The sequence below is a fragment of the Macaca nemestrina genome, chromosome 9 (genome assembly GCF_043159975.1).
Source record: "Macaca nemestrina isolate mMacNem1 chromosome 9, mMacNem.hap1, whole genome shotgun sequence".
Taxonomy (NCBI): domain Eukaryota; kingdom Metazoa; phylum Chordata; class Mammalia; order Primates; family Cercopithecidae; genus Macaca; species Macaca nemestrina.
In genome coordinates this window covers 36254728-36266883 of record NC_092133.1, presented here as the reverse complement: position 1 = coordinate 36266883, position 12156 = coordinate 36254728, and the positions used below count along the sequence as shown (strand labels likewise).

Sequence of the window (12156 nt, the reverse complement as noted above, 5' to 3'; positions counted from 1 at the left end):
CCCCATCTCTATTAAAAATACAAAAATTAGCTGGGCGTAGTGGCTTCAGCCTGCAGTCCTAGCTACTCAGGAGACTGAGGCAGAAGAATTGCTTGAACCTGAGAGGCAGGGGTTGCAGTGAGCCAAAATCACACCACTGCACTCCAGCCTGGGCAACAGAGTGAGACTCCGTCTCAAAAAAAAAAAAAAAGAAAAAGGAGAAAAATGCTTCTTCGGAATTCTGCATACATTAATATGAAAATGGCTGCTTTATAATTACAAATAGCCATTTGCATGTGATTCCTTGAATCCCAGTATGTGGGTGAACTCTCCTGGCAAAGCCCTTTAGTCTTCATATCCTTCACAAAATTCTTGAATCAATGCAGCACAAACATAAAAGTGAGTATAAGGCCGGGTATGATGGCTCACGCCTGTAATCCTAGCACTTTGGGAGGCCGAGGTGGGCGGATCACCTCAGGTCAGGTTCAAGACCAGCCTGGCCAACGTGGCGAAACCCTGTCTCTACTAATACAAAAACTAGCCAGGCATGGTGGTGCATGCCTGTAATCCCAGCTACTCTGAAGGTTGAGGCAGGAGAATCACTTGAACTTGGGAGGCATAGGTTGCAATGAGCTGAGATCACGCCATTGCACTCCAGCCTGGGTTACAGAGCGAAACTCTGCCTCAAAAAAAAAAAAAAAAAAAGTGAGTATAAAAGTAGAAAAAAATTAGAGAAAAATGAGATAATAAAGCTATTACAAGATAGTAAAGAAGAGTAAGGAAAATGGTGGCCAGGTGCAGTGGCTCACACTTGTAATCCCTGCACTTTGAGAGGCCAAGGCAGGTGGATTACTTGAGGTTAAGAGTTTGGAGACCAGCCTGGCCAACATGATGAAACCCTGTCTCTACTAAAAAAAAAAAAAAAAAAAGAAAAATTAGCTGGCCATGGTGGCATGGGCCTGTAATCCTAGCTGCTTGGGAGGCTGAGGCAGGATGAGGCAGGAGAGTCATTTGAATCCGGGAGGTGAAGGTTGCAGTGAGCCGAGATCACGCCACTGCACTCCAGCCTGGGCAACAGAGCAAGACTCCGTCTTCAGAAAAAAAAAAAGCCATGTTTGTTTTCAGTCAACATTTACTGAATATTGTAAATAGGGTACCATGTTAGGGCTTAAGATAGAAATATGGGCAGCGAGTTTTGGGGAAGTTCACAGTCTGTTGGAGCAGAACGACAAACCATTCATTCATTCATTCATTCATTCATTCATTCATTCATTTTTGAGACAGTCTCGCTCTGTCGCCCAGGCTGGAGTACAGTGGTGCCATCTTTGGCTCAATGCAACTTCTGCCTCCAGGGTTCAAGTGATCCTCCCACCTCAGCCTCCCAAGTGGCTGTGACTGCAGGCACACCACCATGCTGATTTTTAAAGATTTTTGTAGAGACAAGGTCTCACTATACTGTACAGACTAGTCTCAAATTCTTGGGCCCAAGCAATCCTCCCACCTCTGCCTCCCAAAATGCTGGGATTACAGGCATGAACCAGCATGCCTAGCCCAGAAAGACATTTAAAACAATCACAGTGGGCCGAGGCTGGAGGATCGCTTGAGGTCAGGAGTTGGAGACCACCTTGGGCAACAAAACAAGGCCGTGTTCTCTACAAAAAAAATCAGCCAGGTGTGGTGGCATGGGCCTGTAGTCTCCGCTACTGTGGAAGCTGAGGCCAGAGGATCACTTGAGCCCAGAAGTTCTTCAAGGTCGCACTGCACTCCAGCTGGGGCAAGAGTGGACCCTGCTTCTAAAATAAATAAACAAACAATCACAGTGTAACAAGTTCTGTGTTACCATAGTGATATAAACAGAGATTGGGTTAGCATGAGAAAGAAGTAAAATTTCTGGGTTTATGGACCATGGGCCACTAACTTTAAGTGATTAATTCTTTTAATGTTGCAAATTCTCCAAAATTAAAAATAACCAGGCTTGGCATGGTGGCTCACACCTATAATCCTAGCACTTTGGGAGGCCAAGGCAGGCAGATCACCTGAGGTCAGGAGTTTTGAGACCTGCCTGACCAACATGGAGAAACCCCATCTCTACTAAAAATACAAAATTAGCCAGGCGTGGTGGTGTATGCCTGTGATCCCAGCTACTTGGGAGACTGAGGCAGGAGAATCACTTGAACCTGGGAGGCGGAGGTTATGGTTAGCGGAGATCGCACCATTGCACTCCAGCCTGGGCAACAAGAGCGAAACTCCGTCTCAAACAAACGAACGAACAAACAAACACACCCAGAATACCTGGAAATACTATTAATTATGCACTTGGACTCCTGGGATGAAGAAAGCTAACAGAGAGTTAATTTTCCTAAGGGTATTTTCGCTGGCATTAAGGAAAAAATCAGTGTACGTTCATTTCCCTTCATAGGAGGGTCTAAGATTTTCCAACATGTTCAAGATTTGTTCTCTATAAATGGACCTACTAGCACCTCCTAACTACCCACACTTTCCTTAGCAAGGCACCAGTTTGTGGGGGGGGGGGGCACTGGGAAGTCAAAGGAGTATTTATGTGATCATTGACACAGAATGCACAAACAGATCTCTGTCTGATGGATTTGAAGCCTCTTGAGAATCTGGACTAGCAGCCAAAGGGAAGTGAGGGGAAGCGGGTAGTGTGGGAGGATGAGAAGGAGCAGGAGAGAGAAAAATCCCAATTGGGACTAGGTTCCAATCAAGCTCTCAAAATGCCCTTTCTGCTGATAATGGCCTCAGATATTTCACTAAACTGTATTTTACTGTTCTTTAACACTTTGACATAAGAAATAGTGGTCTTCTTAGGGAATCACAGGCATGGAAAAACACAACACAATAAAGACCGAAATGAAGGAAAATCCAAATAACTAAAAGGAAAAAAATTATATCCATCACTTGCAAATTCAACATGTTCAAAAATCACATTCTCCAAAAATCAGCTCTTGTCCCAACCTCCAATTTTGGACAAAGTATTTATTTTTCTCATCCTCTGGTTCAAAACCTTGGGGTCTTTTTAGAGTCCTCTCTCTCCTTTAAGCCCTATAATAACTAGTTAGAACTCAAATTCCACAGATTCTTCCTTCAACATCTCTCACTGCATTCAATCAAGTAGTTTTTATTGTGTACCTACTGATGAGGAGATTCTGATGGTACAACTGGGAGGGCAGTATGTGGAGATGTATACAGCAGCAGCTACTAAACTAGTCCACCAAATACATGAGTGGTTGAGAAATAAGTGCATACTACAAAGATTCTGAAGTATGAGATGCTGTCTGGCTGGGTTAATCAGGAAACACTTGGGCAGGGGTAGGGAACTCAAGCTGGGCTTTGACTCTCAGGTCTAACTTCGATTACACAGAGCTAGTGGAGGGAATTGGGAAGGAAAGCATTCAGGAACTATGAATAAAAGTGGCTGCCTGGAATTAAATGTCCAGGGAGCAGTGAGGAAAAAAAGGCTGGGGTCAGGTAGTGGCAGGCTTTGAAGGCTTGCCCAAGAGGCCTTTAACCCTTAGGCTGCCAGGTCATTTCCCTCCCATCACCTGCACCTTCTTTACAGCTGACACTTTCACCAGGAACCCAGGTACAAAACAAAGGTAGCAGCAGCTGCTTTTGTGATCAAAGGGTGTTCCTTCTGCAGTTAAATTTGTAGGCTGCTACTCTGAGTGACTGAACAGGAAGCTAGTTGGTCCCTTTAGCACTAACAAAGCTTGATTTAGGCTGAAGGATTAGAAAGCACATCTTATTTCTATAAATGCTCCAACATTCTGTTATCCTTCAACAACCCTAACTAGGGCTGTGATCTAAGACTGACAATATTAACTTAATCCTTGTCAAATTCGTTTTCATTTTATGGCTCCCTTGCTTAAGGATCTACAACAACTCTTAGCACATGTAATAGGTCATTCAAATCCCTCTGCCTGGAATCCAAAGTTATGCAGAATCCAACCCCACCAAACCTTTTCAACTTTTATCTGTTACTGTTCCTCTGTATCAACTTTCTTTTCTTTTCTTTTTTTGAGACGGAAGTCTTGCTCTGTCGCCCAGGCTGGAGTACAGGGGTGTGATTTCTGCTCACTGCAGCCTCCACCTCCCAGGCTCAAGCGATTCTCCAGCCGCAGCCTCCTGAGTAGCTGGGATTACAGGCATGCACCACCACGCCTGGCTAATTTTTGCATTTTCGGTAGAGACGGGGTTTCACCATGTTGGCCAGGCTGGTCTCAAACTCCTGGGCTCAAGCGATCTGCCTACTTTGGCCTCTCGAAGTGTTGGCATTACAGGCATGAGCCACCGTGCCCAGCACCAACTTTCTTAAGAGGGCTAAATTACAACAGGGTTAGTGTTACAGTCTTAGATCAGCTGAGTTGAATTCAAACTAAACAGTTTAGACCATTTTTTTCGGAAAGAAACAAAAATATAAATTTTGCAAAAACATTTGTAAGAATTAAGCAGTCCCAGTGGCTCATGCCTGTGATTCCAGCACCTCGGGAGGCTGAGATGGGAGGATGGCTTCAGTCCTGGAGTTAGAGACCAAGCTATGCAACATGGTGAAACCTTGTCACTACAATATAAAAATTAGCCGAGCGCAGTGGCACAAGCCCTGTTGTCCCAGCTACTCCGGGAGGCTGAGGCAGGAGGATTGCTTGAGCATAGGTCGAGGCTACAGTGAGCCATGATTTCACCACTGCACTCCAGCCTGGCAGACAGAGCGGGACCTTGTCTCAAAAAAAAAAAAAAAAAAGAGAAGAATTTAGAAGTCCTTATTCAAGATAAGACATTCAAGATATTTTTTCAAAATATGTTCTGAATCCAAAAAATCAGTAATTATTGTTTTCATATTGCATAAATGTGAAAGACTCATCACAAATGACACTGATATAGTAATGTTCTGTATCTTGGTAGGGGGTTGGATTGTATAGGTATATGCATTAGTCAAAATCAGTGAATGTACACTTAAAGATTTATATATTTCATTGAATATACATTTTACACCAAAATAAACCGTCAACAAACTCTAGTCAATGATATCCATGCCAAAATATTTAAAGGAAAGTGTACAGGTATCTGCAATTTAAATAGATGGATAGCTGTATGATAAAGCAAGTAATATTAAAATGTTAATGGTAGGATAGATCCTAAGTGATGTATTCCTTATAAAATTCTTTATACTTGGCTGGATATTTGAAAATTTTCATAATAAAACATGAGGGAAAACGACATTATTAAGACACTGTACTTGTAAATTGTAAACACTGATAACACACTACATTTCATAAAATTGTAAGATGTTGTTTGGTGGCAGCACCAGGTATTTGCTCCTTGATGCTTCCAAATTACCCTGCACATCCCTCTTATAGAATAGTTGCCTCTCCCAGCATACTATAAGTTTCCGGTGGGCACAGATCTAACCTAATTTGTATTTATATTCCTTAGGCTTTGCATCATGTTTGGGAAATAATATGTGTTCAACAATAGTGGCATGACTGAATCAAAGTGGAATACTGCTAACGAACAAAGTATTTTATTTCCAGCAGATTCACTATTCTTTTCTTACACATTCTAAAGGTTAATACGCTCAGTTTGCAAGAGAAATGTGTCCTTACTTCTCTCCAAGCATGCGAAATTTCCAAAATTTTTTAAACTACCCATTAGACAATTTTATATTGTTACTTAAACCCAAGATCTGAAGCCTTCCTAACATTCAATAACTTTTTAGTAGATTTTTTTTTCCTAGAAGAGCAAAGTCTCAGAACTCCACGGAAGCCTGGAAATTGTTTTATTCTAATTTTAGATAAGCTGTCTGAACTAAGAGATCTCTGAACTTGTCAAAAGCAGGCAAGTGGGGGTCTGGGAAGAAGATAAAAACAAACGCCACATAAAACGTCATGGAGCAAACTAATCAAGAACTTTGGCAAGAAACGGAGAGAAAGTCTTAAGGAGGACACCCAGAACATCTCCAGCTCCTCCTGGCCCGACTCCTCGCCTCCTCTTAATTCCAGCCAGTCAGAGCGCGGGGCCATCCGCCACTCCCAGGATGCCACGCGACGGGAGCGGACGCTGCGAGGATGCACCTCCACACGTCAACCTCCCACAAACAGCGTGGCTTCGTGGCTTGAGCACCCGGTTCGGACGTGAACGCCTGGGTCCGAGTCCCAGCTCCCCCTCCTGCCTTGTCTGCAGCCCTGCGCAAGTCCTCTTGCCCTCGCTGAGCCTCAGTTTCCTCATCTGTAAAATGTAATAATTCCCTATAATTGGCTATAGGGAGATGAAAAGTGTAAATGGTTTTAAGGAAGGCACAGGCAACTCTCCAACTTGTTACGGCTCTGAAGCTCGCGGTGCTCACTAACCAGCCTTGAGACCAGTCTCTCAAAGTCACTCGCTCCTCCTTTCCCGCCCGGCGCCTGTACCGAGGCCGCTCCCTCCTGTTGGCCCCCATGCGGAAGGCGCGCGGCGCCGTCTGCCGTACCTGCAGCCACCTGGTCAGCGGGGCCCTCTTGTTGACCCATGACGAAGTCGTGCACGAGGCCCCATAGGGCGCCCGTAGGCGCCGCCGCCTCCAGAGCCGCGGCGGCGGCCATGACGCGAACAAGAGACCGTGGGAGGGGATATGGGCGGTGGCAAGAGACGGGCCTCTCCGCGCATGCGCCTCCCGAGGCAATCGCGGGGAGAAGGCCAAGGGGGCGGGGCGCACCGGGTCACGTGCCTACCGGCTTCTAGCCAGGCAGTTCCAGGGAGGGGCGGGGCCTGGAATGGGGCGGCGGCACCGAGAGGGAAGGCGGCTGCTGGGCACGCAGCCGGAGGCCATTGAGGGCGAATAATTCCCGGCCCGGCTCCCCGGGAGACGGGCGGCGGGGCGGGCACCTGGCTGGGTGGGGAGAGGGGCGGTACGCACCACGGGGGAAGCCAATGAGAAAATCAGGCCCAGCCCGAGGGGGCGGTGCTGTCGGTCACATGCGCACCTGGGGCGGGTGGTGGCGGCGGCGCGGGCACCGCGAGCCGGCGGTGGGGAGCGGGGCCGGCCTGGGGCGGGGTTAGGCAGGTGAGTGACAGGCTCCAGGGGGCCGGCCCCTGCCTGGAGCCCCGAGCGACCGGGAGTAGCTGCGGCGGTGCCCGCCCCCTCTCTCCGCCCCTCCAGCGGAGCTGGTCTCCGGCCGGGCACCGTCGCGGGCCCCCCTGGCCCGGCCACCTGGGACTGTGCTAGGGAGTCTGCCACCTCCCTCTCTCCCCTGGCCCGCAAAGTTTTGGCGGAGCCAGCGCCGGGGCTGAGCGCGCCCCCGGGGGGAGATCGGGGAGCGCCAGATGCCGGGCGGCCGGAGCCGTTGACCCGGGACGCCGCCGTCCGGGGCAGGAGCGCGGAGCAGCCGACCACCTCGCCGCCTCCGGTGCATGGGGACTGGCTGAGGAGCCAGCATGGGCAACTGCGTGGGGAGACAGCGGCGGGAGAGGCCGGCAGCCCCGGGACACCCCCGCAAGCGAGCAGGTAACGACGGGGAAGGGAGCAGGGCCTCGGGCACCCCGCCAGTTGTCCCCCTCCTCGCCCGAGCTCTAGGCTTACCGATAGACTCCCCACTGGTGCTGGCGCTTGGGTTTCCCCGATAGCCTGCTCCGCAACCAGACGGGGCCGCTCCCCAGCGCCGGGCGAGCTGAGTTGGGGCAACTGCGAGCACTGAGCCGGCTGCGCGACCAACTCTCTCCAACTGGGAAGCTCCTGGTGGGGGTGGGGGCAGGAAATGTTTGCAGACCGCAGCGGGGCCGACGGATTGGGGGGAGGGCCCGGGGCGAGGGCGCCGCTGGCCTGGCAGCTCCGGCCGGGGTCGGACACCGGCCCGTCGGGGCACGGCGCGGGCAGCCAGGCGTCCCCAGAACTTGGAGCGAGCGGGGCGAGAACAGTCGCTCCTTCCAAAGACTGTGTCATTATCGGGCTGCAGATCGTGTCTGCCGGAATCCGACTTGCAAAGCAGCGCAGGACTCTGGGAAAGAAATCTTTATTTTTCCCGCAGGGGTTTTTAGAGCCTCTCGGTCGTCTGGGAGTCTATAAAAGATGGGGTGCGGGGTGAGAGTCACCCTCGGAATTGTTGGGATCCTTCCTAGCTGTGGGAGTGAGATCGCTCGCTGGTGATTCTCGAGGCCGGGACAACGCTTTCTCACTTTCATGGTACACCCCGCCTGCCCTGGCATTTCGCCCCGGAAAGAGGTCTGTCGGTCATTTTTCTGGGTCTTACACTCACTTCCTTCTTTGAGAGTGTTGCAAGGACCTGCTGGGAATAAAATCGTAGACTTGAGAGCTCAAAGGGACCTTCAAAACTTATCTGGATTCCAGATGGACCTTTGTCCTCCTCTCCATGTGAAAGCCCAGATCCCAAGAGGTTGAGCACCTTGTCCAAAGTCACACAGCTAGTTAGGAGCACAGCTGGGGCTAGAACTCAGCCTCCTCTCCCACCCCATTGCCACATATCCCCTTATGTAAGAGGAGCCACAGGCAGAGTTGTTAATGAAGTGGAAACTCTAGTTGGAGTTTCCTGTCTCCCTTGACACCGAAGGTGTGTTGCTTGGGTTGCGGAAACTGGGAAGGAAGATGAGGGAACCAGGGGAAGCAGGGAAGGATGTCTGCGTGGTGGACAGGATGACTTGTGGAGGAAGAAATGTGTTTTTATGGGAAGGATGGAGTAAAACTTATTGAAATTCTTTTGTCTGAAGGTAACTCTGCCCATTCTTCTGACTGAGGAGAGATGACTCAAAACCAAGGACTGGCTTGCTTTCATTCATTCATTTGTTCAACAAATATGTGTTCAGTCCCCATAATTGATTTAGCAGCATTTTTTGCTGTTGACAACTCTCTCCCATGAGACATTCTCCCCCTTCCTTTCTTGGCATCAGACTGTCTTGGTTTTCCATTCTAAACACCCCTTTCCACCATCACCTTCTAGGTGGGGGGCGCACTGGTGCTTCAGTTTGACATTCTGTTTTTTCTCTCATTACACTCCCTCCCAGAGAAATCTTGTTTAGTCTCACAACTCTTTGTCCATTGGGAAGACCCCTATGCTTAATCTTCAGCTCTTCTCTCTTGAACCCCAGAACCCCATCTCTAGATGGCCACTGGACACTGCGATATAGATATTCCCAGATTTGACACTTCCAAAATCAGGCTCTGTATTGTTCCCTGTCCAGCAGCTTTCCTTCTTTACTCATGTTCTTCCAGCTGCCTAACTTTAGGCTGTGAAGAGCTCTCTCTCTCATGACTTTCTCTGCTTCCTTGTCACCTGCCTCGAAGCCAGCCAGTCCCTGGGGTCTGCTGGCTCTTCCTTCCGCAGGTCTTGCGAACCTGTCCCTTGCCACCCCACTTCATACCCTTCTCACCTCAAGTCAACCCTTGTCTCAGGCTGAAGTGAGGTACCCCCCAAAGGCAACTTCATCTTCAGTCATTATCCAGTCCTACACACAGTTGTCCCCTCAGAAGACATTTGCTAAAATAACTTCTTCCAGATTTTATAGTTCTGTGTTCAAAATATTTCTGTACTTGGCCAGGCATGGTGGCTCACACCTGTAATCCAGCACTTTGGGAGGCCAAGGCAGGCAGATCACCTGAGGTCAGGAGTTGGAGACCAGCCCGGCCAACATGGCAAAACCCTGTCTCTACTAAAAATATAAAAATTAGCCAGGCGCGGTGGCAGGCGCCGGTAATCCCAGCTGCTCAGGAGGCTGAGGCAGGGAGAATTGCTTGAACTGGAAGGCAGAGGTTGTAGTGAGCCCAGATTGCGCCACTGCACTCCAGCCTGGGTGACAGAGCGAGACTCCATCTCAAAAAAACCCAAAACAACAACAACAACAACAACAAACACCTTTCTGCACTTTCCCACTCCTACAAGTACTTTAACTGTCAAGGCCGTTCCTTTTAAGTCCTAATTTCTTTCCCTTCTCTGACATTAAGACCACCAGTGTTTGCTCGTGCCATTTCCTTCTTATTGAGAGTGTTTCATCCCTTGGGTTCACTTCAAGTGCCGTGTCTTGTTTGAAGCACCTTGCCTGACAAGTCTGCCATTTCCCCCTCCCTCCGCACCCCACCACACACACCCAGTGGAAGTGATTGCTCCTTCTGAGAACTCCTGCAGACACATTATCTATGCCACTTACTTAACAATTATGTACTCCGTATTATTAGTCGTGTCTTTGATGTTTACAGTCTTTTATCAGCAACTACATTGCAAGCCTCGAAGACCTGGGTTCTGTCTTATCCTTGTGTATATGTCTCACTCATATAGCCTCACGCACACACATTCAGCACTTAACACAATGAGTTGTACAGAGGTAGCACTCAGTATTTGTTGATTTTAGAAAGCTAACTCAACTTTATCCTACCATCTGCATTTTTCATATATCTGCATTTTTTTTTTACCTGCTAGTTTATCATTGCTTTAGTTCTGTGTGTCCTACTATGAATAGCTTTATTCATAAAGTCCAAAGCCGAGGGGAACTCTGTAGATGACAAATTTGGTACAAGGCAAGGAATCCTTCTTAACTCCACAGTGCACTTGGCATTCCTGTAACATCTGTGGCTTTTCCTTTGACAAGGACATAGTTTTATGTTATAAGACTAATGCCTAAAACTCCCCCAGTGCCACTGTAACTCTTACCTTCCTTTGGCACTAATGTAATGGGAAGAAAGCCTCAACAGGGAGCTAGGACCTGAGTTCTAATCCTGGGCCTGTAACTCAGTGACCCTGGCCAAGTCATCAAGCCTTTCTGGGTCACTCTTTCAATATTCAGAAAGAGGGAGGGTTATACAAGATCATTAGAGCTGTTTTATCATCTTCACAAAGGCAGATGTTTAAAGCTAGAAAGTTATTGAGGTGAAATCTTTATGCCTTCTAATGTCACCCTTTGTCCTTAGTTTGTCTTCTTAGTCACTTGGTAGGTAAAGCAGAGACACAATACTCTCTGGTCAGGGATTCTTGCCTTAGGAAGAAGGGAGATGTCCTCTCGTCTCATCAAATTTTGTGATTATCACTCACATATATATATATATATGTATATATATATATATATTTTTTTTTTTTTTGAGTGATAGGGTCTTGTTCTCTCTCCCAGACTGGAGTATGGTGGTGCAGTTATAGCTCCCTGCAGCCGTTAACTCCTGAGCTCGAGTGATCCTCTCCCCTCAGTCTCCCCAGTAGCTAGGTCTACAGGTGTGCACCACCACGCCCAGCTACCTTTTTATTTTTTTGTAGAGATGGGGTCTTGCTATGTGGCCCCAGCTGGTCTCAAACTCCTGGCTTCAAGTAATCTTCTTACCTTGGCTTCCCAAAGTGCTGGGATTACTGGTGTGAGCCACTGCACCCAGCCTTGAAAATTTTGTTTGGATTGTTACTCTTCATGCATCGCCAGTAGGTCTGTGTTCCTCTCCTTCAGGTGCTGGGTGGTTCTTGTGTGCTTCAGAGAATACTTGGGGATTTACTCCTTTGGTGGGGGAACTTGCCACCCCATACATAGACAGTAGGTAGATAAATATCTCTGTCCATGAATTGGGTGAAGCAGCCAGTCCCCCAGCCACTCCAGGGAGAGGTAGAGGTGGTAGAACAGGCACATCTCTTGCCCAGCTCCACCCTTTGAGAATGTGGCAGGGCTGAAACCCAAATATCTGACTCTGTGATGTGCCAGGCGTATCCACTTACATTCTGGAATCTCAAGGTTGGGGTGGACAGACCCAGGGCCCTGTTTGGGGCTGGTTGGGCTTGGCACTGTGGTTGCGAGAGAGTCTGCTTCTTGTGTGGGCTGTGTGGCTATTCTTGAGAGAGTAATTGGGCAACTTCTCCATTTGCTCAGTAAATATTTACTGAGTGCCAAGCACCCTGCTGGCTGTGAACAGACATGGTCCTTGGCCACATGGAGCTTACAGGCTTGCAGGGGGCAGACAGTAAACACATAGTCATGCAAATTACACATGATCATACATAGAATTATGTAGTATTATATGTGCTGGTGACTCCTCCCACATTTATAATTTCAGCCCATTCTCTCCAACTTCAACCTTGGATATTCTGCTGCCTGCTCACCATACTTGCTGTCTAAATCCTTCTCAGTTTAACATGTCCACAACAGAATGAACCCCCATCCCATCCCTGTACCTCCCAAAGTCTTTCCCATCCCAGTTCGTGATGA

General features: G+C 48.4%; 2 protein-coding genes across 8 annotated transcripts in view; one reads left to right on the top strand and one right to left on the bottom strand.

Moving 5' to 3' along the window:
- Positions 1-7625, bottom strand: part of LOC105478448 (MMS19 homolog, cytosolic iron-sulfur assembly component) — a 42512-nt gene extending 34887 nt beyond the window's left edge. For 2 of the 6 annotated variants that reach the window (XR_985312.3, XM_024791697.2), the window contains exon 1: positions 6467-6620. Coding sequence is in view for 2 of the 6 variants with exons in the window: in XM_024791697.2 (XP_024647465.2) it covers positions 6467-6578 (112 nt within the window). In the remaining 4 variants the exon portion in view is untranslated. Of the gene's footprint in view, positions 1-6466; positions 6621-7555 lie in introns of those variants that run through there. The other 4 variants (XM_024791698.2, XM_024791699.2, XM_011735752.2 and 1 more) reach the window with 3 other exon arrangements.
- LOC105478449 (ubiquitin domain containing 1) overlaps positions 6767-12156 on the top strand; it is a 64475-nt gene continuing 59085 nt past the window's right edge. Inside the window, exon 1 of one of the 2 annotated variants that reach the window (XM_011735755.3) lies at positions 6767-7480. Coding sequence is in view for 1 of the 2 variants with exons in the window: in XM_011735754.3 (XP_011734056.1) it covers positions 7411-7480 (70 nt within the window). In the remaining variant the exon portion in view is untranslated. The remainder of the gene's footprint in view (positions 7481-12156) is intronic. The other variant, XM_011735754.3, reaches the window with a different exon arrangement.